This window comes from Pseudophryne corroboree, chromosome 1 (assembly GCF_028390025.1).
Source record: "Pseudophryne corroboree isolate aPseCor3 chromosome 1, aPseCor3.hap2, whole genome shotgun sequence".
In the NCBI taxonomy this organism is placed as follows: Eukaryota; Metazoa; Chordata; class Amphibia; order Anura; family Myobatrachidae; genus Pseudophryne; species Pseudophryne corroboree.
The window spans coordinates 229,621,295-229,647,731 of record NC_086444.1 but is presented as its reverse complement, the minus strand read 5'-3'; the positions used below and the strand labels follow the sequence as shown (position 1 = coordinate 229,647,731).

The 26,437-nt window shown below is 44.8% G+C and overlaps 1 protein-coding gene across 1 annotated transcript in view; it reads right to left on the bottom strand.

The window, feature by feature from the left end:
• Nucleotides 1-11,103, bottom strand: part of CAMK4 (calcium/calmodulin dependent protein kinase IV) — a 495,844-nt gene extending 484,741 nt beyond the window's left edge. The window contains exon 1 of the mRNA XM_063964113.1: nt 10,465-11,103. Within this exon, the coding sequence (XP_063820183.1) occupies nt 10,465-10,640 (176 nt within the window). The 5' untranslated portion in view covers nt 10,641-11,103. The remainder of the gene's footprint in view (nt 1-10,464) is intronic.
• Between the last annotated feature and the right edge of the window lie 15,334 nt (nt 11,104-26,437).

The window sequence follows — 26,437 nt, the reverse complement described above, 5'->3', positions numbered from 1 at the left end:
AGGGGAAAGGAAATCCCTTCAGATAAAGACTGACTCCTATATATCTGGAACAAAGATACTCCTTTTCTCACAAGACTTTTTTTTTTTTTTTTGGATATTCATCAAGCGGCAATACCATATTTTATTTCATCTTGTGTTTAATTTCCCTATACATCGGATGTTCACACAATATGCATGTTACTATTTGCAAATAAGGGCATTTATGTGTAATCACAATATCATCAATTATATATGAATTATTGTACCATCTGTCTGTTATTACCCAGTTTGTTTTATCACTGTTGTTTCCAATTGTAAAGCGCAACAGAATTTGCTGCGCTATATAAGAAACTGTTAATAAGTAAATGATAATAAATGATTCCACGTCCTATGGGTTTGGTAGCAGAAATATTATTGGGTACACTGCAACAAAAGGTGTTCAGAAACTCTTGTTTATCATGAATCTGCAAGGAACACCTGTCTGCCCACTTCATGTCTACAACCAATCCCCTGCAATCTGTGGGTATACAACTGTCTGATATGCTTTTGCACTTTAATCAGTCTAGCGCAGTGGTTCCTAAACTCAGGGGCAGATGTATGATACCGGCACATATTGTACCGATATGGTTCTTCCTGCTTTGCCTCTTTTAATGAGGCGAAATGGGAAGTGCTAACGCTGCGATGTAAGAACATCTCGCCTGTCGGATCCCTGCCAGGGCCCCCACAACGCATCAGCCTCGTGCTGATACGCTGTGTCTCTCCTCCGACTGGCTCACTGGGCATACATCGCAAGATCTCACATGCAGCCGCTGCAGCCGGGGACAGATCTGTCCCTGCTGCTGTGAATGGGGCAACGACACTTGCATCTGCCAAACTCGATAGCTGCAGGAGTCGGAACAGTCAGTGCTACTGACTGGTCATACATTACCCTGCATAATGGCGTGCTATCCCTGTTATTTGTCGGTAATCACTGCGGTCATACATGGGGTAGAAATGGTATCAGCGCACATAACAAGTGCTGGTGCCAATTCTCCCCCATAACAAGTGCTCATACATCTACCCCTCAGTCCACAAGGAGCAATAACAGGTCATGTTTTCAAATTGGATTTTTAAAATGTGACAGCTGATGATACACAGTGCATCTGTCAGGTGACCTGGAAAACATCAACTTTTTTTTTAAGAGTTTATTTATTGGTTGATACAGTCAAACATAAAATACAAAAATATGGGAGGTAAAAATAAGAATTTACTCACCGGTAATTCTATTTCTCGTAGTCCGTAGTGGATGCTGGGAACTCCGTAAGGACCATGGGGAATAGACGGGCTCCGCAGGAGACTGGTCACTCTAAAGAAAAGATTAGGTACTATCTGGTGTGCACTGGCTCCTCCCTCTATGCCCCTCCTCCAGACCTCAGTTAGGGAAACTGTGCCCCGGACGAGCTGACATTACAAGGAAAGGAAATTTGAATCCAGGGTAAGACTCATACCAGCCACACCAATCACACCGTACAACTTGTGATAACCTTACCCAGTTAACAGTATGAACAACAACTGAGCCTCACTCAACGGATGGCTCATAACAATAACCCTTATTTAAGCAATAACTATATACACGTATTGCAGAAAGTCCGCACTTGGGACGGGCGCCCAGCATCCACTACGGACTACGAGAAATAGAATTACCGGTGAGTAAATTCTTATTTTCTCTGACGTCCTACTGGATGCTGGGAACTCCGTAAGGACCATGGGGATTATACCAAAGCTCCCAAACGGGCGGGAGAGTGCGGATGACTCTGCAGCACCGAATGAGCAAACACAAGGTCCTCCTCAGCCAGGGTATCAAACTTGTAGAACTTTGCAAATGTGTTTGAAAGCCGAGACCCCTCGGGCAGCCGCCCAAGAAGAGCCCACCTTCCTTGTGGAATGGGCTTTCACTGATTTTGGATGCGGCAATCCAGCCGCAGAATGAGCTAGCTGAATCGTGCTACAGATCCAGCGCGCAATAGTTTGCTTTGAAGCAGGAGCACCCAGCTTGTTGGGTGCATGCAGGATAAACAGCGAGTCAGTCTTCCTGACTCCAGCCGTTCTGGAAACATATATTTTCAAAGCCCTGACTACTTCCAGTAACTTGGAGTCCTCCAAGACCCGAGTAGCCGCAGGCACCACAATAGGTTGGTTCAAATGAAACGATGATACCACCTTTGGGAGAAATTGGGGACGAGTCCTCAATTCTGCCCTGTCCATATGGAAGATCAGATATGGGCTTTTACATGACAAAGCCGCCAATTCCGACACACGCCTAGCCGATGCTAAGGCCAACAGCATGACCACTTTCCACGTGAGATACTTTAGTTCCACGGTCCTAAGTGGCTCAAACCAGTGGGATTTCAGGAAATCCAACACAACGTTAAGATCCCAGGGTGCCACTGGTGGCACAAAAGGGGGCTAAATATGCAGCACTCCCTTAACAAACGTCTGAACCTCAGGCAGTGAAGCCAGTTCTTTTTGAAAGAAGAAGGATAGGGCCGAAATCTGGACCCTTATGGACCCCAATTTTAGGCCCATAGTCACCGCTGACTGTAGGAAGTGCAGGAATCGACCCAGCTGGAATTCCTCTGTAGGGGCCTTCCTGGCCTCACACCAAGCAAAATATTTTCGCCATATACGGTGATAATGCTTTGCTGTCACGTCTTTCCTAGCCTTTATCAGCGTAGGAATAACTTCATCCGGAATGCCTTTTTCAGCTAGGATCCGGCGTTCAACCGCCATGCCGTCAAACGCAGCCGTGGTAAGTCTTGGAACAGACAGGGCCCTTGTTGCAGCAGGTCCTGTCTGAGAGGCAGAGGCCATGGGTCCTCTGTGCGCATTTCTTGCAGTTCCGGGTACCAAGTCCTTCTTGGCCAATCCGGAACAATGAGTATTGTTCTTATTCCTCTCTTTCTTACTATTCTCAGTACCTTGGGTATGAGAGGAAGAGGAGGAAACACATATACCGACTGGTACACCCACGGTGTCACTAGGGCGTCCACAGCTATCGCCTGAGGGTTCCTTGACCTGGCGCAATATCTTTTTAGCTTTTTGTTGAGGCGGGACGCCATCATGTCCACCTGTGGCAGTTCCCATCGCTTTGCGATCTGTGTGAAGACTTCTTGATGAAGTCCCCACTCTCCCGGGTGGAGGTCGTGTCTGCTGAGGAAGTCTGCTTCCCAGTTGTCCACTCCCGGAATGAACACTGCTGACAGTGTTTGCACGTGATTCTCCGCCCACCGAAGAATCTTTGTGGCTTCCGCCATTGCCATCCTGCTTCTTGTGCTGCCCTGGCGGTTTACATGGGCGACCGCCGTGATGTTGTCTAACTGAATCAGTACTGGCCGGTTTCGAAGCAGGGGCTCTGCTTGACTCAGGGCATTGTAAATGGCCCTTAGTTCCAGTATATTTATGTGTACAGAAGTCTCCAGACTTGACCACAGCCCTTGGAAGTTTCTTCCCTGAGTGACTGCCCCCCACCCTCGGAGGCTTGCATCCGTGGTCACCAGGACCCAGTCCTGTATGCCGAACCTGCGGCCCTCGAGAAGGTGAGCACTCTGCAGCCACCACAGAAGAGACACCCTGGCCTTTGGGGACAGGGTGATCAGCCGATGCATCTGAAGATGTGATACGGACCACTTGTCCAACAGATCCCACTGAAAGATCCTCGCATGGAACCTGCCGAAGGGAATGGCTTCGTATGAAGCCACCATCTTTCCCAGGACTTGCGTGCAGTGATGCACCGATACCTGTTTTGGTTTCAGGAGGTCCCTGACCAGAGATGCTAATTCCTGGGCCTTCTCCACCGGGAGAAACACCTTCTTCTGTTCTGTGTCCAGAATCATGCCCAGGAAAAGCAGACGCGTCGTAGGAATCAGCTGCGACTTTGGAACATTCAGAATCCAGCCGTGCTGTTGCAACACTTCCTGAGAGAGTGCTACGCTGATCAACAACTGCTCCCTGGACCTCGCCTTTATGAGGAGATCGTCCAAGTATGGGATAATTATAACTCCCTTCTGCCGAAGGAGTATCATTATTTCGGCCATTACCTTGGTAAATATTCTCGGTGCCGTGGACAGGCCAAACGGCAACGTCTGGAACTGGTAATGACAATCCTGTACCACAAACCTGAGGTACTCCTGGTGAGGTAGGTAAATGGGGACATGCAAGTAAGCATCTTTGATGTCCAGCGACACCATAAAATCCCCCTCTTCCAGGCTTGCAATAACCGCTCTGAGCGATTCCATTTTGAACTTGAATTTCTTTATATAAGTGTTCAAGGATTTTATATTCAGAATGGGTCTCACCGAACCGTCCGGTTTCGGTACCACAAACATTGTGGAATAGTAACCCCTTCCCTGTTGAAGGAGGGGGACCCTGACAATCACTTGCTGGAGGTACAGCTTGTGAATTGCCGCCAGCACTACCTCCCTTTCCATGGGGGAAGCTGGCAAGGCTGATTTGAGGTAACGGCGGGGGGGAGTCGCTTCGAATTTCAGCTTGTATCCCTGAGATACAATTTGTATAGCCCAGAGATCCACCTGTGAGCGAACCCACTGGTTGCTGAAGTTTCGGAGACGCGCCCCCACCGCACCTGGCTCCGCCTGTGGAGCCCCAACGTTATGCGGTGGACTTAGTGGAAGCAGGGGAGGACTTTTGTTCCTGGGAACTGGCTGCATGGTGCAGCTTCTTACCTCTACCCCTGCCTCTGGCAAGAAAGGATGCGCCCCTGACCCTCTTGCCTTTTTGGGAACGAAATGACTGCATTTGATAATACGGTGCTTTCTTAGGCTGTGAGGAAACCTGAGGCAAGAAAGTCGACTTTCCAGCTGTCGCTGTAGACACGAGGTCCGACAGACCGTCCCCAAACAATTCCTCACCCTTATAAGGCAAAACCTCCATGTGTTTTTTAGAATCAGCATCTCCTGTCCATTGCCGAGTCCATAAGACCCTCCTGGCAGAAATGGACATAGCATTAATTCTAGAGCCCAGCAGGCAAATGTCCCTCTGAGCATCCCGCATATATAAGACGACGTCTTTGATATGGCCCAGGGATAGCAAAACAGTATCTCTGTCGAGGGAATCTATGTCGTCTAACAGAGTATCTGTCCACGCTGCTACAGCACTACACATCCAGGCTGAAGCAATAGCAGGTCTCAGTAGAGTACCAGAGTGTGTATACACTGACTTCAGGATAGCTTCCTGCTTTCTATCCGCAGGCTCCTTTAGGGCGGCCGTATCCTGAAACGGCAGGGCCACCTTTTTAGATAAACGTGTCAGCGCCTTGTCCACCCTAGGGGATGTTTCCCAACATAACCTGTCCGTTGGCGGGAAAGGGTACGCCATCAGTAACCTCTTAGAAATCACTAATTTCTTATCAGGGGAACTCCACGCTTCTTCACACAATTCATTTAATTTATCAGATGGGGGAAAAGTCACTGGCTGCTTTTTCTTCCCAAACATATAAACCCTCTTGGTATTAACAAGGTTAATCTCAGAAATGTGTAATACATCTTTCATTGCAATAATCATGTATCGGATGGCCTTGGTCATTTTAGACTGTAAATGTGCCTCATCATCGTCGACACTGGAGTCGGACTCCGTGTCGACATCTGTGTCAACCATCTGAGATAGAGGGCGTTTATGAGCCCCTGACGGTTTCTGAGTCGCCTGGGCAGGCGCGGGCTGAGACCCCGGCTGTCCCAAGGCTGCAGCGTCATCAAACCTTTTATGTAAGGAGTTTACATTGTCATTTAAGACCTTCCACATATCCATCCAATCAGGTGTCGGCCCCAACGGGGGCGACACCACACTTATCTGCCCTTGCTCCGCCTCCACGTAACCTTCCTCATCAAACATGTCGACACAGCCGTACCGACACACCGCACACACACAGGGAATGCTCAGACTGAGGACAGGACCCCACAAAGTCCTTTGGGGAGACAGAGAGAGAGTATGCCAGCACACACCACAGCGCTATATAACACAGGGATTCTCACTGATAATAAGTGATTTACCCAATAGCTGCTTTATATGTCTTATTTGCGCCTAAATTTATGTGCCCCCCCTCTCTTTTTAACCCGTCTTGTACCTGGATACTGTAGGGGAGAGCCTGGGGAGATGCTTCCAGCGGAGCTGTGAAGAGAAAATGGCGCTGGTGTGCTGAGGAAGAAGGCCCCGCCCCCTCAGTGGCGGGCTTCTGTCCCGCTTTCTGTGTGAAAAAATGGCGGGGGTTTTTACATATATACAGTGCCAGACTGTATATATGTATTTTTATGCCAAAAGGTACTTCAATTGCAGCCCAGGGCGCCCCCCCCCCCCCAGCGCCCTGCACCCTACAGTGACCGGAGTGTGTAAGTGTGCTGGGAGCAATGGCGCACAGCTGCGGTGCTGTGCGCTACCTTAATGAAGACAGGAGTCTTCAGCCGCCGATTTCGTCGTCTTCAAGCTTCTGTTCTTCTGGCTCTGCGAGGGGGACGGCGGCGCGGCTCCGGGAACGGACGATCGAGGACAGGTGCCTGTGTTCGAACCCTCTGGAGCTAATGGTGTCCAGTAGCCTAAGAAGCACAAGCTAGCTGCAAGTAGGTAGGTTTGCTTCTCTCCCCTTAGTCCCACGCAGCAGTGAGTCTGTTGCCAGCAGAAGCTCACTGAAAATAAAAAACCTAATAAATACTTTCTTTACTAGTAAGCTCAGGAGAGCCCACTAGGAGCACCCAGCTCTGGCCGGGCACAGATTCTAACTGAGGTCTGGAGGAGGGGCATAGAGGGAGGAGCCAGTGCACACCAGATAGTACCTAATCTTTTCTTTAGAGTGCCCAGTCTCCTGCGGAGCCCGTCTATTCCCCATGGTCCTTACGGAGTTCCCAGCATCCACTAGGACGTCAGAGAAAAAACAACAGTACATCAGCACACACAGAGATCAAAAGAGTCAGAACTATAGAACTAACAAGTTGAAAATAGGCTGTAACATCTATAAGATATCTGGAAAACAGTGATCCTTGAGAACCGAGTTTGGGAACCATTGGTTTAGCTGTTCCTACTACTTTGCCTTGCTGATTGACCATCTGGCCCTAGACACTGACAACCACTCCAGAGGTGGGACGTAATGCCGCCCATGTTCGGTGGCTGTGCGGGAAGCCGGCCGAACTCTAACTTTTTTTAAAGGGGAAATTCTTTTAAAGGCAAAACCATGCCTTGTAAGTTGATTGTCCCTTTAAAAAAAGTCAGAGTTCGGCCGGCATTACATCTCACCACAGGTCTACATTCCAAGGCTTTGGTTCAGACTTTGGGGGGTATTCACAGTTGTTAGCAAACCAAAAAAGTTAGCAATTGGGCAAAACCATATTGCACTGCAGGTGGGGCAGATGTAACATTTGCGGAGAGAGTTAGATTTGAGTGGGTTATTTTGTTTCTGTGCAGGGTAAATATTGGCTGCTTTATTTTTACACCGAAATTTAGATTTCAGTTTGAACACACCACACCCAAATCTAACTCTCTCTGCACATGTTATATCTAACCCCCCCTCCCCCCCCCCCCCCCACCCCCCACCCTGCAGTGAACATGGTTTTACCCATTAGTGTGCTTTTTTGGTTTGCTGGCTACCAACAACTGGGATCTGTCCCTGGAAAAACAGAAAAGCAGCCCCATATGGTTCTGGCTGCTATTTATGAGATCTACCAAGTACTAGAATATGAGATGGTGTTATGGGCCCTACACACTGGCACATCCGCCGCCGAGCTGCCCGACGGCGGATACGGCCGACGGGCAACACGGCGGCAGTGACAGGGGGAGTGAAGTTTCTTCACTCCCCCCGTCACCCGGCTCCATAGCAGTGCAGGCAAATATGGACGAGATCGTCCATATTGGCCTGCATGTACAAGCGACGGGGCACCAGTGATGAACGAGCGCGGGACCGCACATCGTTTATTGCTGGTGCCTCCACACTGAAAGATATGAATGGTATCTTGTTCATTAATGAATGAGATCATTCATATCTTTGAGTATTATCGCCCAGTGTGTAGGGCCCATTAGATATTTGAACTATGGGGGTCAATCCGAGTTGTTCGTTCGTTATTTTTTTGTCGCAACGGAGTGATTAGTCGCGAATGCGCATGCGCAATGTCCGCAGTGCGACTGCGCCAAGTAAATTTGCTATGCAGTTAGGTATTTTACTCACGGCATTACGAGGTTTTTTCTTCGTTCTGGTGATCGTAATGTGATTGACAGGAAGTGGGTGTTTCTGGGTGGAAACAGGCCGTTTTATGGGTGTGTGCGAAAAAACGCTACCGTTTCTGGGAAAAAACGCGGGAGTGGCTGGAGAAACGGAGGAGTGTCTGGGCGAACGCTGGGTGTGTTTGTGACGTCAAACCAGGAACGACAAGCACTGAACTGATCGCAGATGCCGAGTAAGTCTGGAGCTACTCAGAAACTGCTAAGAAGTGTCTATTCGCAATTCTGCTAATCTTTCGTTCGCAATTTTAGTATGCTAAGATTCACTCCCAGTAGGCGGCGGCTTAGCATGTGCAAAGCTGCTAAAAGCAGCTTGCGAGCGAACAACTCGGAATGACCCCCTATGTTCTACAGATCACACAATTTACTGGGAGAGAGATCTGTAGGATCTCTCCCTGAAAATGTCCATTTGCACATGTGTCATGTGTGAAAACAGAATGATAAAGTAAAGTAAAGTGATGACAGGGGTCTATTCATGAAGCAGTGAAAAGAGTGGAGAAGTGAGCATGTGGAGAAGTTGCCCATAGCAACCAATTAGCTGCTCCGTACAATTGTACAGTATTCAAATTATAAATGTTCAGGCACTTCTCACTGGCTCACTTCTCTACAGTTTTCACGAATAGAATACTGCATCATGTAACTTATACATCGAAGGCTCTTGTCAGAGATTGTTTTGTGACAAGTGCCTCTTTCTGTGTGTTTGTGCAAGTATTTATGTCTATGGCCGTAGTTAGTTTAGCGTATCAATATGACTGTAACTGTGGGTGTATGATAATTTAAGTAGCATTTCTATTTTCAGAAATAACTGCAGAGCTTTGCTGGCCATACAAAACCATCTGATTTTGGCACATCCTCTGAGGTGCTGCCTGTTATTTCCAGTGGGATTCACCAAGATGTTCTTTCATATAGGAACAACTTTCACTTTAATGATACTTTTTCTGTAACAGCTAATGCTAGGCTGGAGGATGGGAACGCGTCCTATGTAATCTGAATTAGCATTTCCATTCCAACAAGAACAGCACAGAAAGATTATTTGATATTGTGCAACAGAACTATGCTGAATTTCAGTTTAATTCTATTTCCCTGTTCTTCTAACAATTTCTTAAAGCAAATGTATCCTGTTTTCATTTACGGCATCAGGACAGTACTGTACATCAATACCATTCAGGCAGCAGCCTTTCACTCTACCATGTCATCATATGCAGGCAACACAGTAACCTCATAACAAGCATCAACAGTGCTGAAGACTTTATCATTTGTATTTAGTCAGTATGTGAAATATTTGTGACAACAACACAGGTAATTAAATACACAATGAATAGAAAAACTACAAATTGTGAATCACAAATCCTTCTACAACACTGAAAAATTCATGTCAAACTAGAATATACTGTATTTGAATTATCTAAAATGTGTCTCATATCATAACTGAAAATGTGACATTAATGCTTTAGCACATAGGTGTCCTCTGCTTATTCCTTGATGAAGGCAGAGTGATATATATATATATATATATATATATATATACACACTAAAACCCACTATTAATGTGGGCACATCACCCAGAGGGAGAGATGACTGGCAGATGAGCTTCCATTGTTCCACAGCAGGCAAAGTGTAAGTATAGTGACCTAAAAAGGTGGCGATAGCATCATCTGATCTCCAACAGGGGGCAACAAGACTAAACCCATCATCCGATTGCTGTGCTAGGCTCACAGAGGGTCAGAAATACAGCAGAATAATGGCATGTATGTATAGCACTGTAGAGATGGTATAATAGGGAGCAGTGATATTAGAGCACCACGCAGATTCCCATCCCTTGCCTTCAGCCAGGCACAATACAATGTGACATTCCCCAGTGATCAGATCTAGTAGCTGAATAACAGGTGCAGTGCAGCTCCCGGGCAGTAACAGATAACACCCGTCCTTCGCTCGCTGTCCTAAGATGTGCTGTGAATGAGAATGCCTGCTGCCTCCGTAGACGCTGCACATAATATGTATGTAAATGTATATATACACGTATATATATATATATATATATATCTGCAGGGCGTGCGATCCCTGCTCACCACCTATGGTAATTCCCATCACCCTGATGACAACTTTCCCCGGCATTCACCATACAGCAGCAGAGAGAGGTGTATGTATGCCATGCAGTGCCCCGGCGGTGTGTGCATTGCTGCATAGGGGGCTATTCATATGACAGCATGAGGGATGCCCTCTCCTTACCGTCCCAGCTCGGACTCCAGCTCGTAGTAATGGGCCAAGGTGTCCTTGTTGGAGCCATCGATCCAGTAATCGGGCGCAGCGCTGCCGGACCTGGAGGAGGAGGAGGAGGCGGACGAGGACGCTGTGGAAGACGAGGAGGAAGACGAGGACGAGGAAGGCAGCGTGACTTTCAGCATGTCGGGGCGGCGGAGGAGGAGGACAGCGCTGCCAGAAGGGGGAATGATGAGATGGAAGCCCTCAGCACTGAGCCTCACTCACTGGAACAGAGATTGCAGCCAATGGAGCGGCTGCAGGAGAAGGAGGCAGGGTCTGCGACTCTGCGTGTGCCCGGGTCCCTCCGATATGCGGAGACCCTGCTGGTGGGGACTGGCACACGGTGCCCTCTCGGACGAGCCCTTTGGAGAGCGAGGTGAAGGCAGTAGCAGGACAGCCGGGGAAATGCCCGCAGGGAGGGAGGACTCTTCGTCCTTATTGTTCTGTGTTACCTCCGAGCACCCGGGCGGCTGCCAGCTGTGCGGGGAGTCGGGGGTATTTATAGGCACACTAGAGTTTGTTTAGTTGTAGCGCTGCCATCGCAACCCTGCTCGGTGCAACCTGCTGCTGCTGCTGCTACTGAGCACAGGCTGGTGCTGAAGATGCCAGGCAGATGTGTCCCAGTGTGACAGTCCACCTGGCTGTGACAGTCCTCCAGCTGTGTGACAGTCTTTCTAGTTTGTGTGACAGTCCTGTAGCTGTGTCTCAGTCCTCCAGCTGTGTGTGACAGTCCTGCAACTATGTTACAGTCCACCAGCTGTGTGACTGCACGGGTCACATGTGTGACATCAGGTTGGGACTACTGTCATTGGGGAAACTACTGCAATCTATGCAGTGATCCATCAGATTTATGCAACCTGTGGTGTCCAGCAGTTGTGGAACTGAAAGTCACAACATGTCCTGCTGCTACTTGCAGTATCACTAAGTCCTGCTTGCCACAAATTGCTTTATGGGGCCTATTTATCACCATCCGCATCCAGGATGTGGATGACAGGTGATAAAATCGCCCCAACTCGCACTGCGATAATTGATTACATCGCAGGGATGTATCAATTATCGCGTGCAGGGACAGAGCTTGCGGTCAAGCTCTGTCCCTGCGATGCCTCTTCGCAGCACCATCAGGGTATTTTTCATAAAAACTATCCCGATGTCCTGCTGCGCATGCGCTGCCATCGCCGCTACCACCGCCGCTCGGTCGTCCCCCCCCCCCCCCATCGCGACTGCCCTGCACCGGGGTCACAGCACAGCACATGGGGGACCCGGACGGTTTTCTTGGGGGGGGGGGGGGGGGGGGGGGTTTACACTGTGATCAGCTTCTGTGTCCATCGGACACACATAGCTGATCACTCTGCTGGGTCCCCGCTCAGCTCTCTCTGCAGGGGGCAGAGAAAGTCGGGCAAAAGGGTGCACATCGTAGTGCTGCCCTGTGAACTCGCCAGCCTGAGCTGGCGAGATTATCACAGGGCACACTGCAGTATTTTTTCACATTTTTTTTTTTAGTAAATTTGGCCACATCACATTTCCCATTATAAGTATGGGGAATGTGATGTGGGTTACTAAAAAAAAGTGAATTAAAGAGTTTGAATGCCCTTTAATACAATCAGGTGATACTAAAATAATGTGAAAAGGGTGTGAAAACACCCTTTTCACATTATTTTAGTAATAATAATGTTACTAAATAGACCCCTATATATATTGTAATGTGAATGTGGGGCATATTAATCATCCTTTGCGGCCAGCACCCTAAAATAAAGATTTCTTATCTTTGCAATTGGCAGCAATAAGGAATCTTTAGGCGACAAGGCTACCAAGATGTATACCATTAGTGATTTGTCAGGACAGGGACTCCACCCTGGTGATCAGTCAGAAGTAAAGTGATCACATTGCAATCATTACTTCATGCTTTGCCCCCTCAATGCCACTACTGCTTATACGCCTACAGACATCAGTGCATTCACAAGCTGGAACTACTAGACCCCTCTCCCTAAAAAAACAGTGAACAGGATCCCATAGGCAGAGCCGGATTAATGGGGGGGTGCATGGGGGTACATACCCCGGGCCCCCATTTCTAAAAGGCCCCCCCGCTATGCGCCACAGATCGGATATTTCTTACCTATCCGACCTGCAGCGCTCCCAGCTCCCCGCAGCGCTAGCGGCCGCCAACGCCGCATAGCACACTAGTACTGGGCAGCTGAGCGACGGCTCAGCTGTCCAATAGTGTGCGAAGCAGCAGCCTGCGGCTCAGTCATTGGCTGAGCACGCAGGCTGCACAGCGCAGGGAAGAATGAAGACTTCCCTGGCAGCGTGGAGGCAGAGGCTCTCGTGTGTCTCTGTCACTGCAGCCTGAGCAAGTAAGGCTGCCTGTAGTGTTTTATTCATTTCTGAAGGTATAAATTTACACAATGTAGGCTCTGGGCCACATATATATATATATATATATATATATATATATATATATATATATATGTATATGTATCCAAAGAGAATACAGGCACTCACCACTTCCTTAATTGATGAAAAAAATTATTACCACTCACAGGTATGTCTCACATAGAGACGGTCAACAGCATGTCAGCAGATTATGTCGACGTTTCGGCTCCATCTGAGCCTTTTTCAAGACAGGTAAAATCACAACAGGTACATACCCAGCAGCCCATGACACACACCAAACCCCGGATCACTTATATAGCAGAGACACATCACAGACCCCGCCCATCAATCATCCAACAGGAAGTGGCTACAATGTTCATATTGCAGTGTCTAGTACTATTGAACAGAAATGACCATCCACTGTGTCATACCAACAACAAGGTATGATACCAGAAAATATAAATGCAGCAGATATACACCACAAAAAGCAGCTAATCGCGGCTAATTGCCGCGATGCCGGAAGTAGCGTGCGTTCCACTGCCAATGGAACGCACACGTGACACCAGGATGTTGATCACAAACCCGGAAGCGGTATGCGTTCCATTATCATGGAGCGCAACCGCGTGACCGGAACTACGGTGCTGCATAAGACGGCTGCCAGCCGTTGCTAAGCAGCCAGGTATAAGCACACTGTCACATACTAAAATAGCACCAGCGTGCTAACAAAATGAGAATAGAGGCAGCATTAGGCTCATAAGTCAAAATGTTGGATGCATAAAATATGCATATGTACTACATATTGGTCCCGGGTGGATAATACATTACAATAATACAAATAGATTTGTTTATTCAATGCACATAGAAACTTAGCATTTGTATCATAATATCCAACTATTTATTCAGGTAGAGTATTGCCATAACCATATTCTGTAGTAGATCATTATGGTCTCCTGATGTTATCTGGATGACCCGCCCTTACTCCCCTAAGGGTAGAGATCTATCACAACAGCCAGGAGAAAATGGGATGCATATATGGTAGAGAATATGGATGTATATCTCCCAGGACATAATGTAGTACATTAAGAGCCCGTGATATAGCCTCTGTCAAAAAAGCGATCCGGGGTGGTCACCAACATAAAGGATATTATAAAAGACAAAAGACACACATACACATATCATCATGCTTTAAGAGATGCATGATTGAATCCCATTAGAGAAAATTTATAAAAACAGTTTATGAAATGAATATGTGAAAAAAAATATATAAATCAGTGATAGCCCTATCCGAGAAAAATATTAAGTGGATTAGCCTCGTTTAACCCCCGAGGTGCTAAGGTGTCCAATTCGTAGATCCATTTAGCTTCTCGTTGTCGTAATTGCCTTTCCCAGTCACCACCACGCGAGGGTCTCGGTACGTGATCTATTAACATACACTTCAGGCTAGATATTGAATGCCCTCTAGTTGCGAAGTGTTGTGCCACCGGTTTGTCAGATACCTTAGAGATCAATGCAGCTCTAATTGATGTGCGATGGTTGGCCATCCTGTCTCGAAAGTTTTGTGTTGTCATGCCAACATAATAGTATCCGCAGGGACAGACAATAATATAGATTACATGATCCATGGTACAATGTAACCGATAGCGGATCTTAATCTGCTGACCACTATGTGGATGTGCGAAACTCGCCCCAGTCATCATTGATCGACACGTAGTGCAATTGGGGCACCGATAGCAACCCTTCTTGGTGTCCGGAAACCAGGACTTATTGGTAGCTGATGGCTGTAGAGTCGGGCGCATTAACATTTGTCGAAGATTCTTGCCGCGTCTGGAGGCACAGAGTGGCGGCTGCAAGTTTAACCCTTTGAACACTGGGTCAGAGGCCACAATCGGCCAATGCTTACGCAGCACTTTCTCAGACTGTGACGAAGCAACGTCGTATGTAGATGCAAATATCATTCTGTTAGCAAGTCCTTTAGCACCATGGCTGTTGGAGTGGGAGTGCCTGTACCTAGCTTTATCGAGGCATCTTGCAACAGTTTTCTTCGTGTAGCCACGTTCGTAGAATCTCTCTGCCATCGCCTCAATCTGTGACTCTGTATCATCATGTGTGGTATTGTTGCGCAGCACACGCATGAACTGCGAGATCGGTAGGCTCTCTTTAAGATGAACAGGGTGGTGACTGGAGGCATGGAGGAGTGTGTTTCTATCAGTCTCCTTTCTAAAGAGGGTCGAGGCAAGTCTTCCTTTGTATCGGAAAAGAGTCACATCTAAAAAATTTACCTTATCACGACTTATGTGATAGGTAAAACGGATAGGGCTATCCAAACTATGGAGGTAGTCAAATTCGCTTCTCGTGAATTGTCCAAAACCAAATGGTAACATGTAAAAAACACAAATGGTACACACTAGTTCAGAGAAAAATCCCAGATGTGAAATATGAAATATTTCTTCCCGGGTTCCTTGTACTGGGATGTCTATGGGAAGTGGTGTTCTAACCGTACAGGTTCACCTCGGTGTGAAAGGTGTTATGGGCTCCTCACATGTGTGCTTACTTCAATATGTTTCCAAACAAGCTTATAAAGGTTTCTTTGGATTCTTAACATATAAGCTTTATATGCTCCAGTAGTGCTCCAATAGTGATTAATATCCTATAATCTTTAAAATTGGCAGCTCACATTCAGGCTTACTTTAAAAGATGCCGTTCTTCCAAGTAGCGGTTTCTTTATGGGTAAGTCGTCCTGTCATCCTCAAATGTCTCCTCACTTTGTATTGTGCTCGATAAAAAGCATATAAACGAGGGGACGTGTGAGGATTCGTAATGAATTTATTATAAAAAATGGTAAAAAATGTTTCCAAAGATGAAACAGAGATAGGATCCCCACAACGAAAACCAGAAATGAGGATCTAAATACAGCCTAGTCCGACAGTAAGAAAAAGATATTACCCCGGGAAATCTCACCGCTTTCTGGCTGGAATAACTGGTTGCTGTGGTGATCCAACTTGTCACATGCTCCCACCAACGCGTTTCTACTAAAAGTCTTTGTCAAGGTGCATGTGGGGTGTGCCATGCCCTCTATTTATACCTGGCATGGTGTATAACCTAACGCCCTTTCCTGGGCGAGTCCTGGTTCATTAATTAATGTATAGCCTTTACAAACTCAAAATTATAGAGGTAAAATACTGTGATGGGTGTTATATAAAAAATCAATTATTTTATTTAAACGAAAATAGGGATAGAGGGAGTTCGGAAAGTGTAAATACGTGTTGTGCGTTCCATTACGTCTGGAACGCACACTACTTCCGCCGGACATCCGGCGGAAGTGGCACGACATGTGATCCGATACAGCGCTGCAGTGAGCGGTTACCGTGACCCCGCTCTGAGACGTGGTTGTCATGGTACCGCTTAAGCATTGCGTCGCCCACGAGAGCCGGTTACCATGGTTATGCGGGGTGACGTGTCTGTAGAAACTGACGTCATCCCGCATTGTGGTGGCGTGACCCGTCACTCGGTGTATCACGCCTCCATGGTGGCTGTGCCGTAAGTCTTCCTGTTTCCTGCGTTCCAATTACAATGGAACGCAGGTGGGCAGTAAACACCTACATGAAATATAATTAAAAAGTATAAAAATTACGAGCTGATTGTACACCCAATAACGGGCCTGATTAAATACAGAACATAGAACACAGAAAATACATAGTACTCCATCTATTAATATTAAGCGGGTCTTTAAGATTTCCTTCCAATTCTGCATGTAAAAAACCCCCTTTTTTAGGATGGGTACATGTATTATATGTAGCAAAAAAGCAAAGCATTCGGACAGAGGTAGGAATGGGGTCAGGGATAGATCACTTTCTTCTAAAGAGTGTTTATATGAGGGTGATATTCTTATACAGAGAACTTATTCGGGTTCCCAAATGATGTATAGTATAAACCATGACTAAGTTTAGTGCCTCAACCTTGGATAAGGGTAAACCCTTGAGGCCCATGTTGGAATGGTCTATAGAACATGAGACACTCCGATGATTTTTTAACGGGTGTTTAAATACAGAGGAGTGTATGGATTACTATTATATATCATAATCATATGATATAATATAAGTTATTTTTATTGCCATTTAGGTTCCCTACCTAGAATACACTTTACCCTAGTCCTGGTTGGAGTTTTTAGGTTTTCCAACTAGAAGAAAGCAAAGACTGGATGATGGGATCACAGGAACCATTTTGTCTCGAAGTCCAGGTTGAGACCTGCTGGATGTAGGGTACCCATTTCAAAAATGCTACGCATTTCTCTCTTGGCAAGGTCTTCCTCCATACTATTCTTCCTCCAGTTTCCCTTTATGATGTGAATTCCGCAAAAGGCGACCAAGTCTGTAGGTTGACATTGATGGAAATCCTTGAAGTGGGCCGAAACCCCATGTGTAATGACTCCTTTCTTAATGTTTCGAACGTGCTCGGCCATCCGTTCTTTCAACTTTCTCCCAGTCCTTCCAATGTATTGTTTATTGCATGAACAGGTAAGGAGGTATACCACGTTGTTGCTATTGCAGGTAATGAAATGCTGGATACGTCCCACTCTTCCATTGGAAGTTGAGGTGTATTCCGTAATCTTTGATACAGAGCTTTTACAGTTCCTGCACATGCTGCAAGTGCCGCATCTGTGGAAGCCCTTAGTCATAATCGTACCAGGTTTTCTTTTTTCATTTATTACGCTTTTCACTAAGTGATTCTTGAGATTATCGGCCTTTCTGTATATGAACCTGGGCTTATCCCTCAGTGTTTCTTTCAGTGCTGGATCACGTAATAGGATGTTCCAGTGTCTTTTGATTATGGATTCCATTTGTTTATGTTGGCTGCTATACTTTGTTATGAATGGTACGCCCATTTCTTCCAAGGGATTCTCCAAATTCTTATTTGATATCAGAAGATCTTCTCTATTACTAATCCGATACTCCTGGAAGGGGGATTCCAATGTTCCAGCTGCGTATCCTTTGTCAATAAATTGCTTTTTGAGATGGGTCCCTTGTTCTTGATAGTCTTTTAGTCTGGAGCAATTTTTTCTAATCCGGTGGAATTGGCTCTTTGGTACCGACGCTAGCCAGTTTTTGTGATGGTTACTATTTGAGGGTATAAACGAATTGCAATCCGTAGGTTTCGTGTACGTGCGTGTATATAAAGTTCCTCCTTCTATGAAGATCTCGAGATCTAGAAAGTGCACCGACCTTTCACTGATATCAAACGTGAGAATGATGTTTTTGTTATTGCTGTTAAGGGATTGGCAAAACTCCTGTAGAGATAAGTCCGTGCCATGCCATACAAAAAAGATATCGTCTATGTAGCGAACCCAGGTGACCAGGCCCGCCCCCTCGCCACCCCACACGTCCATGACTTCCTGTTCCCATTTGGCCATGAACAAATTCGCGTAGCTTGGGGCGAACCTGGTCCCCATGGCCGTGCCATTAACTTGTAGGTAATAGGATTGATTATGAAAGAAGAAATTATTCTTGAGTATAAGTTCTATTCCCTCCAGAAGAAAGTCTTGTAGTAAATTGAGATTATGTTCTTTTGATACGAAGTAGGACACTGACTCCAAACCATCAGTGTGTTTAATAACGGTATATAGTGATGAAACATCAGCTGTCACTAGGCGGTACTCTGGATTCCACTCAATACCTTCTAATTTTCTAATTAGGTCCGTCGAGTCCCTAAGATATGAAGGTGTTTTTATAACTAGAGGTTGTAACAGGTGATCTATGAATTGTGACAGATTGGACATCAGAGAATCGGTACCCGCTACTATAGGTCTTCCGGGTGGTTTTTGCAGGTTTTTATGAACCTTCGGTAAGATGTAGAACACCGGAATCGAGGGATTCTGTATCAACATGTATTTGTGATTTTTCTCTGTGATAATGTCTCGTTGCTTATACTTGTCTAGGAAGGTGGTTAATTTCTTCTTTATCTGCTCTGATGGATTTCCTCTTAGCTTCTTATATGTATGTTCATCTCCCAGCTGTCTCATGATTTCTTCGTCATAATCTTTCTGATTCAAAATAACAATTCCACCCCCCTTATCGGCTGGTTTTATTACGATGGATGTCTGCTCCTTCAGATGTTTCAATGCATCTCGTTCTTTCCTATTTAAATTTCTGGATCCATTCTTCCAAGGGATCTCCTGTTCCAGATCTTCTTTGACGGCTTTTTCAAATGTTTCTATAAAGCAGACTTTTTTGTGGGCTGGGTAGAAGATGGACTTAGGTTTAAAGATGCTAGTTGTTGCATCTTCCTGTATTGGTTGTTCTTTGAAGAATTTTTTGAGGGTAAGTTTTCGTACGAACTTCTGTAGGTCCACATATGCTTCAAAATTATCAATCCTTGATGATGGAGCAAACTTTAGGCCTCTAGATTGGACCTTTTCTTCCTCCTCTGAAAGCTTATAGTTACTTAAGTTGAAGATTTTAACGTAACCTTGATCCTTTTTGCCCTGGATTTCTCCATCTTTACAGGGATCGTCATTCTCTTCCTGAGTTTTTTTCTTCTTTTTCTTCTTTCTTTTACGCCTTTTCTTTTTCTTTGGACATAGGTTTCCCTCTTCAGTTTTCTTCCCCCCGCCACGTTTACCTCTTCTGATCTTAGGGGCGGGTTTTATTCTAAAAAAACCTTTCCCTCGGTGTCCTCTCTTTGGTGATAATCGTTCCTATAACGATTTCTTCTTCCACCATACCCGTTTGGAGTATATTTTTGATGGTGGAGAATACTTCCCTCTCTTCTCCTATGTTGATATCCATCTCTCCAAGATTCTCTTCTCTCTGTCCGATATGTTCTCTTTTGAATACTTGGGGTTCTTGCTCTCCAGGACCTTCTTCTTTCCTCCCTGTAGTGATTTCTCACGGGGGAGGGATCCCTTCTCCGTTGGGGTGAATTCCTCCTGGGATTGAACCTTGTTCTCCTCCTTCCTTCTCCCTCTTTACTTCCCTCTTGGCGTTTCTCATTAAACCTAACTCTATTGTTGTTGTTGTTTCCTATCGTCTTTTGGAATCCAAAAAAATTCCTCTCCTTTTTGGTAATAAGGTGTTGCTTTCCCTCTTTAAAGTCAGTGACATCGCGTAGATATTTTTTCTTTTTTTTCTGCATTAATTCCTTTTCGTTATCCCTCACTTTTTCTACAATATCTTGCTCTATCTCCTTGTAATCTGCAAGATCCTTGAATGGCTCTACCAGATTTTTCAAGGAGTCTATCTCAGTTTCTACTTCCTTCAGTTCTTTTGTCCTCTCTCGTACCAAGAGTCTCATTAACGAAAGAGAACAAGAGTCTAGGATTCTCATCCATTCTACTTCAAAAGGTGAGGATCTATTTTGAAATGAAGGTAGTTTATCTATTCTTAGGCCTCTCGGAATGATTTCCTCAGAGATGTATCTCTCTAGGGAGATCAATTCCCACCATATTTTTCCTTCTTTCAGCAGAGCTTTCTGCAGTCTCTCCATCATACCTTCTAGATCCTCGTCCAAACATTGGACCGAATCTACATGGTCCTGGAATATTTCTTCCAATTTTCCCTTCTTACATCTCTATGCGAGAACATGGTAATGGTGCAGCTGGAAAAATACCTTAGGGTGAAATAACTATATGGAATTGGGTTCAAGGTAAAAATCCTGCGCACTCTAATGCGGCCTTTAGTGGTGCCTTACCCTGATGTGTCACCACACACACCTGAAGAACATAAACAATGCAAAACAATGGGATGGGAACCAACTGGTGGCGCAAAAAGAAAAACAAAGTGCATCAAACCAATGGATACAGATTACCTAGACACAGCTGAAACTATGCAATGTCCTTATCGGTCAAAAGTCCAGAGTCCAAAGACTTCTCAAATTCGCTTCTCGTGAATTGTCCAAAACCAAATGGTAACATGTAAAAAAACACAAATGGTACACACTAGTTCAGAGAAAAATCCCAGATGTGAAATATGACTTCCCGGGTTCCTTGTACTGGGATGTCTATGGGAAGTGGTGTTCTAACCGTACAGGTTCACCTCGGTGTGAAAGGTGTTATGGGCTCCTCACATGTGTGCTTACTTCAATATGTTTCCAAACAAGCTTATAAAGGTTTCTTTGGATTCTTAACATATAAGCTTTATATGCTCCAATAGTGCTCCAATAGTGATTAATATCCTATAATCTTTAAAATTGGCAGCTCACATTCAGGCTTACTTTAAAAGATGCCGTTCTTCCAAGTAGCGGTTTCTTTATGGGTAAGTCGTCCTGTCGTCCTCAAATGTCTCCTCACTTTGTATTGTGCTCGATAAAAAGCATATAAACGAGGGGACGTGTGAGGATTCGTAATGAATTTATTATAAAAAATGGTAAAAAATGTTTCCAAAGATGAAACAGAGATAGGATCCCCACAACGAAAACCAGAAATGAGGATCTAAATACAGCCTAGTCCGACAGTAAGAAAAAGATATTACCCCGGGAAATCTCACCGCTTTCTGGCTGGAATAACTGGTTGCTGTGGTGATCCAACTTGTCACATGCTCCCACCAACGCGTTTCTACTAAAAGTCTTTGTCAAGGTGCATGTGGGGTGTGCCATGCCCTCTATTTATACCTGGCATGGTGTATAACCTAACGCCCTTTCCTGGGCGGGTCCTGGTTCATTAATTAATGTATAGCCTTTACAAACTCAAAATTATAGAGGTAAAATACTGTGATGGGTGTTATATAAAAAATCAATTATTTTATTTAAACGAAAATAGGGATAGAGGGAGTTCGGAAAGTGTAAATACGTGTTGTGCGTTCCATTACGTCTGGAACGCACACTACTTCCGCCGGACATCCGGCGGAAGTGGCACGACATGTGATCCGATACAGCGCTGCAGTGAGCGGTTACCGTGACCCCGCTCTGAGACGTGGTTGTCATGGTACCGCTTAAGCATTGCGTCGCCCACGAGAGCCGGTTACCATGGTTATGCGGGGTGACGTGTCTGTAGAAACTGACGTCATCCCGCATTGTGGTGGCGTGACCCGTCACTCGGTGTATCACGCCTCCATGGTGGCTGTGCCGTAAGTCTTCCTGTTTCCTGCGTTCCAATTACAATGGAACGCAGGTGGGCAGTAAACACCTACATGAAATATAATTAAAAAGTATAAAAATTACGAGCTGATTGTACACCCAATAACGGGCCTGATTAAATACAGAACATAGAACACAGAAAATACATAGTACTCCATCTATTAATATTAAGCGGGTCTTTAAGATTTCCTTCCAATTCTGCATGTAAAAAACCCCCTTTTTTAGGATGGGTACATGTATTATATGTAGCAAAAAAGCAAAGCATTCGGACAGAGGTAGGAATGGGGTCAGGGATAGATCACTTTCTTCTAAAGAGTGTTTATATGAGGGTGATATTCTTATACAGAGAACTTATTCGGGTTCCCAAATGATGTATAGTATAAACCATGACTAAGTTTAGTGCCTCAACCTTGGATAAGGGTAAACCCTTGAGGCCCATGTTGGAATGGTCTATAGAACATGAGACACTCCGATGATTTTTTAACGGGTGTTTAAATACAGAGGAGTGTATGGATTACTATTATATATCATAATCATATGATATAATATAAGTTATTTTTATTGCCATTTAGGTTCCCTACCTAGAATACACTTTACCCTAGTCCTGGTTGGAGTTTTTAGGTTTTCCAACTAGAAAAAAGCAAAGACTGGATGATGGGATCACAGGAACCATTTTGTCTCGAAGTCCAGGTTGAGACCTGCTGGATGTAGGGTACCCATTTCAAAAATGCTACGCATTTCTCTCTTGGCAAGGTCTTCCTCCATACTATTCTTCCTCCAGTTTCCCTTTATGATGTGAATTCCGCAAAAGGCGACCAAGTCTGTAGGTTGACATTGATGGAAATCCTTGAAGTGGGCCGAAACCCCATGTGTAATGACTCCTTTCTTAATGTTTCGAACGTGCTCGGCCATCCGTTCTTTCAACTTTCTCCCAGTCCTTCCAATGTATTGTTTATTGCATGAACAGGTAAGGAGGTATACCACGTTGTTGCTATTGCAGGTAATGAAATGCTGGATACGTCCCACTCTTCCATTGGAAGTTGAGGTGTATACCGTAATCTTTGATACAGAGCTTTTACAGTTCCTGCACATGCTGCAAGTGCCGCATCTGTGGAAGCCCTTAGTCATAATCGTACCTGGTTTTCTTTTTTCATTTATTACGCTTTTCACTAAGTGATTCTTGAGATTATCGGCCTTTCTGTATATGAACCTGGGCTTATCCCTCAGTGTTTCTTTCAGTGCTGGATCACGTAATAGGATGTTCCAGTGTCTTTTGATTATGGATTCCATTTGTTTATGTTGGCTGCTATACTTTGTTATGAATGGTACGCCCATTTCTTCCAAGGGACTCTCCAAATTCTTATTTGATATCAGAAGATCTTCTCTATTACTAATCCGATACTCCTGGAAGGGGGTTTCCAATGTTCCAGCTGCGTATCCTTTGTCAATAAATTGCTTTTTGAGATGGGTCCCTTGTTCTTGATAGTCTTCTAGTCTGGAGCAATTTTTCTAATCCGGTGGAATTGGCTCTTTGGTACCGACGCTAGCCAGTTTTTGTGATGGTTACTATTTGAGGGTATAAACGAATTGCAATCCGTAGGTTTCGTGTACGTGCGTGTATATAAAGTTCCTCCTTCTATGAAGATCTCGAGATCTAGAAAGTGCACCGACCTTTCACTGATATCAAACGTGAGAATGATGTTTTTGTTATTGCTGTTAAGGGATTGGCAAAACTCCTGTAGAGATAAGTCCGTGCCATGCCATACAAAAAAGATATCGTCTATGTAGCGAACCCAGGTGACCAGGCCCGCCCCCTCGCCACCCCACACGTCCATGACTTCCTGTTCCCATTTGGCCATGAACAAATTCGCGTAGCTTGGGGCGAACCTGGTCCCCATGGCCGTGCCATTAACTTGTAGGTAATAGGATTGATTATGAAAGAAGAAATTATTCTTGAGTATAAGTTCTATTCGCTCCAGAAGAAAGTCTTGTAGTAAGTTGAGATTATGTTCTTTTGATACGAAGTAGGACACTGACTCCAAACCATCAGTGTGTTTAATAACGGTATATAGTGATGAAACATCAGCTGTCACTAGGCGGTACTCTGGATTCCACTCAATACCTTCTAATTTTCTAATTAGGTCCGTCGAGTCCCTAAGATATGAAGGTGTTTTTATAACTAGAGGTTGTAACAGGTGATCTATGAATTGTGACAGATTGGACATCAGAGAATCGGTACCCGCTACTATAGGTCTTCCGGGTGGTTTTTGCAGGTTTTTATGAACCTTCTGTAAGATGTAGAACACCGGAATCGAGGGATTCTGTATCAACATGTATTTGTGATTTTTCTCTGTGATAATGTCTCGTTGCTTATACTTGTCTAGGAAGGTGGTTAATTTCTTCTTTATCTGCTCTGATGGATTTCCTCTTAGCTTCTTATATGTATGTTCATCTCCCAGCTGTCTCATGATTTCTTCGTCATAATCTTTCTGATTCAAAATAACAATTCCACCCCCCTTATCGGCTGGTTTTATTACGATGGATGTCTGCTCCTTCAGATGTTTCAATGCATCTCGTTCTTTCCTATTTAAATTTCTGGATCCATTCTTCCAAGGGATCTCCTGTTCCAGATCTTCTTTGACGGCTTTTTCAAATGTTTCTATAAAGCAGCCTTTTTTGTGGGCTGGGTAGAAGATGGACTTAGGTTTAAAGATGCTAGTTGTTGCATCTTCCTGTATTGGTTGTTCTTTGAAGAATTATTTGAGGGTAAGTTTTCGTACGAACTTCTGTAGGTCCACATATGCTTCAAAATTATCAATCCTTGATGATGGAGCAAACTTTAGGCCTCTAGATAGGACCTTTTCTTCCTCCTCTGAAAGCTTATAGTTACTTAAGTTGAAGATTTTAACGTAACCTTGATCCTTTTTGCCCTGGATTTCTCCATCTTTACAGGGATCGTCATTCTCTTCCTGAGTTTTTTTCTTCTTTTTCTTCTTTCTTTTACGCCTTTTCTTTTTCTTTGGACATAGGTTTCCCTCTTCAGTTTTCTTCCCCCCGCCACGTTTACCTCTTCTGATCTTAGGGGCGGGTTTTATTCTAAAAAAACCTTTCCCTCGGTGTCCTCTCTTTGGTGATAATCGTTCCTATAACGATTTCTTCTTCCACCATACCCGTTTGGAGTATATTTTTGATGGTGGAGAATACTTCCCTCTCTTCTCCTATGTTGATATCCATCTCTCCAAGATTCTCTTCTCTCTGTCCGATATGTTCTCTTTTGAATACTTGGGGTTCTTGCTCTCCAGGACCTTCTTCTTTCCTCCCTGTAGTGATTTCTCACGGGGGAGGGATCCCTTCTCCGTTGGGGTGAATTCCTCCTGGGATTGAACCTTGTTCTCCTCCTTCCTTCTCCCTCTTTACTTCCCTCTTGGCGTTTCTCATTAAACCTAACTCTATTGTTGTTGTTGTTTCCTATCGTCTTTTGGAATCCAAAAAAATTCCTCTCCTTTTTGGTAATAAGGTGTTGCTTTCCCTCTTTAAAGTCAGTGACATCGCGTAGATATTTTTTCTTTTTTTTCTGCATTAATTCCTTTTCATTATCCCTCACTTTTTCTACAATATCTTGCTCTATCTCCTTGTAATCTGCAAGATCCTTGAATGGCTCTACCAGATTTTTCAAGGAGTCTATCTCAGTTTCTACTTCCTTCAGTTCTTTTGTCCTCTCTCGTACCAAGAGTCTCATTAACGAAAGAGAACAAGAGTCTAGGATTCTCATCCATTCTACTTCAAAAGGTGAGGATCTATTTTGAAATGAAGGTAGTTTATCTATTCTTAGGCCTCTCGGAATGATTTCCTCAGAGATGTATCTCTCTAGGGAGATCAATTCCCACCATATTTTTCCTTCTTTCAGCAGAGCTTTCTGCAGTCTCTCCATCATACCTTCTAGATCCTCGTCCAAACATTGGACCGAATCTACATGGTCCTGGAATATTTCTTCCAATTTTCCCTTCTTACATCTCTATGCGAGAACATGGTAATGGTGCAGCTGGAAAAATACCTTAGGGTGAAATAACTATATGGAATTGGGTTCAAGGTAAAAATCCTGCGCACTCTAATGCGGCCTTTAGTGGTGCCTTACCCTGATGTGTCACCACACACACCTGAAGAACATAAACAATGCAAAACAATGGGATGGGAACCAACTGGTGGCGCAAAAAGAAAAACAAAGTGCATCAAACCAATGGATACAGATTACCTAGACACAGCTGAAACTATGCAATGTCCTTATAGGTCAAAAGTCCAGAGTCCAAAGACTTCTCAAATTCGCTTCTCGTGAATTGTCCAAAACCAAATGGTAACATGTAAAAAAACACAAATGGTACACACTAGTTCAGAGAAAAATCCCAGATGTGAAATATGACTTCCCGGGTTCCTTGTACTGGGATGTCTATGGGAAGTGGTGTTCTAACCGTACAGGTTCACCTCGGTGTGAAAGGTGTTATGGGCT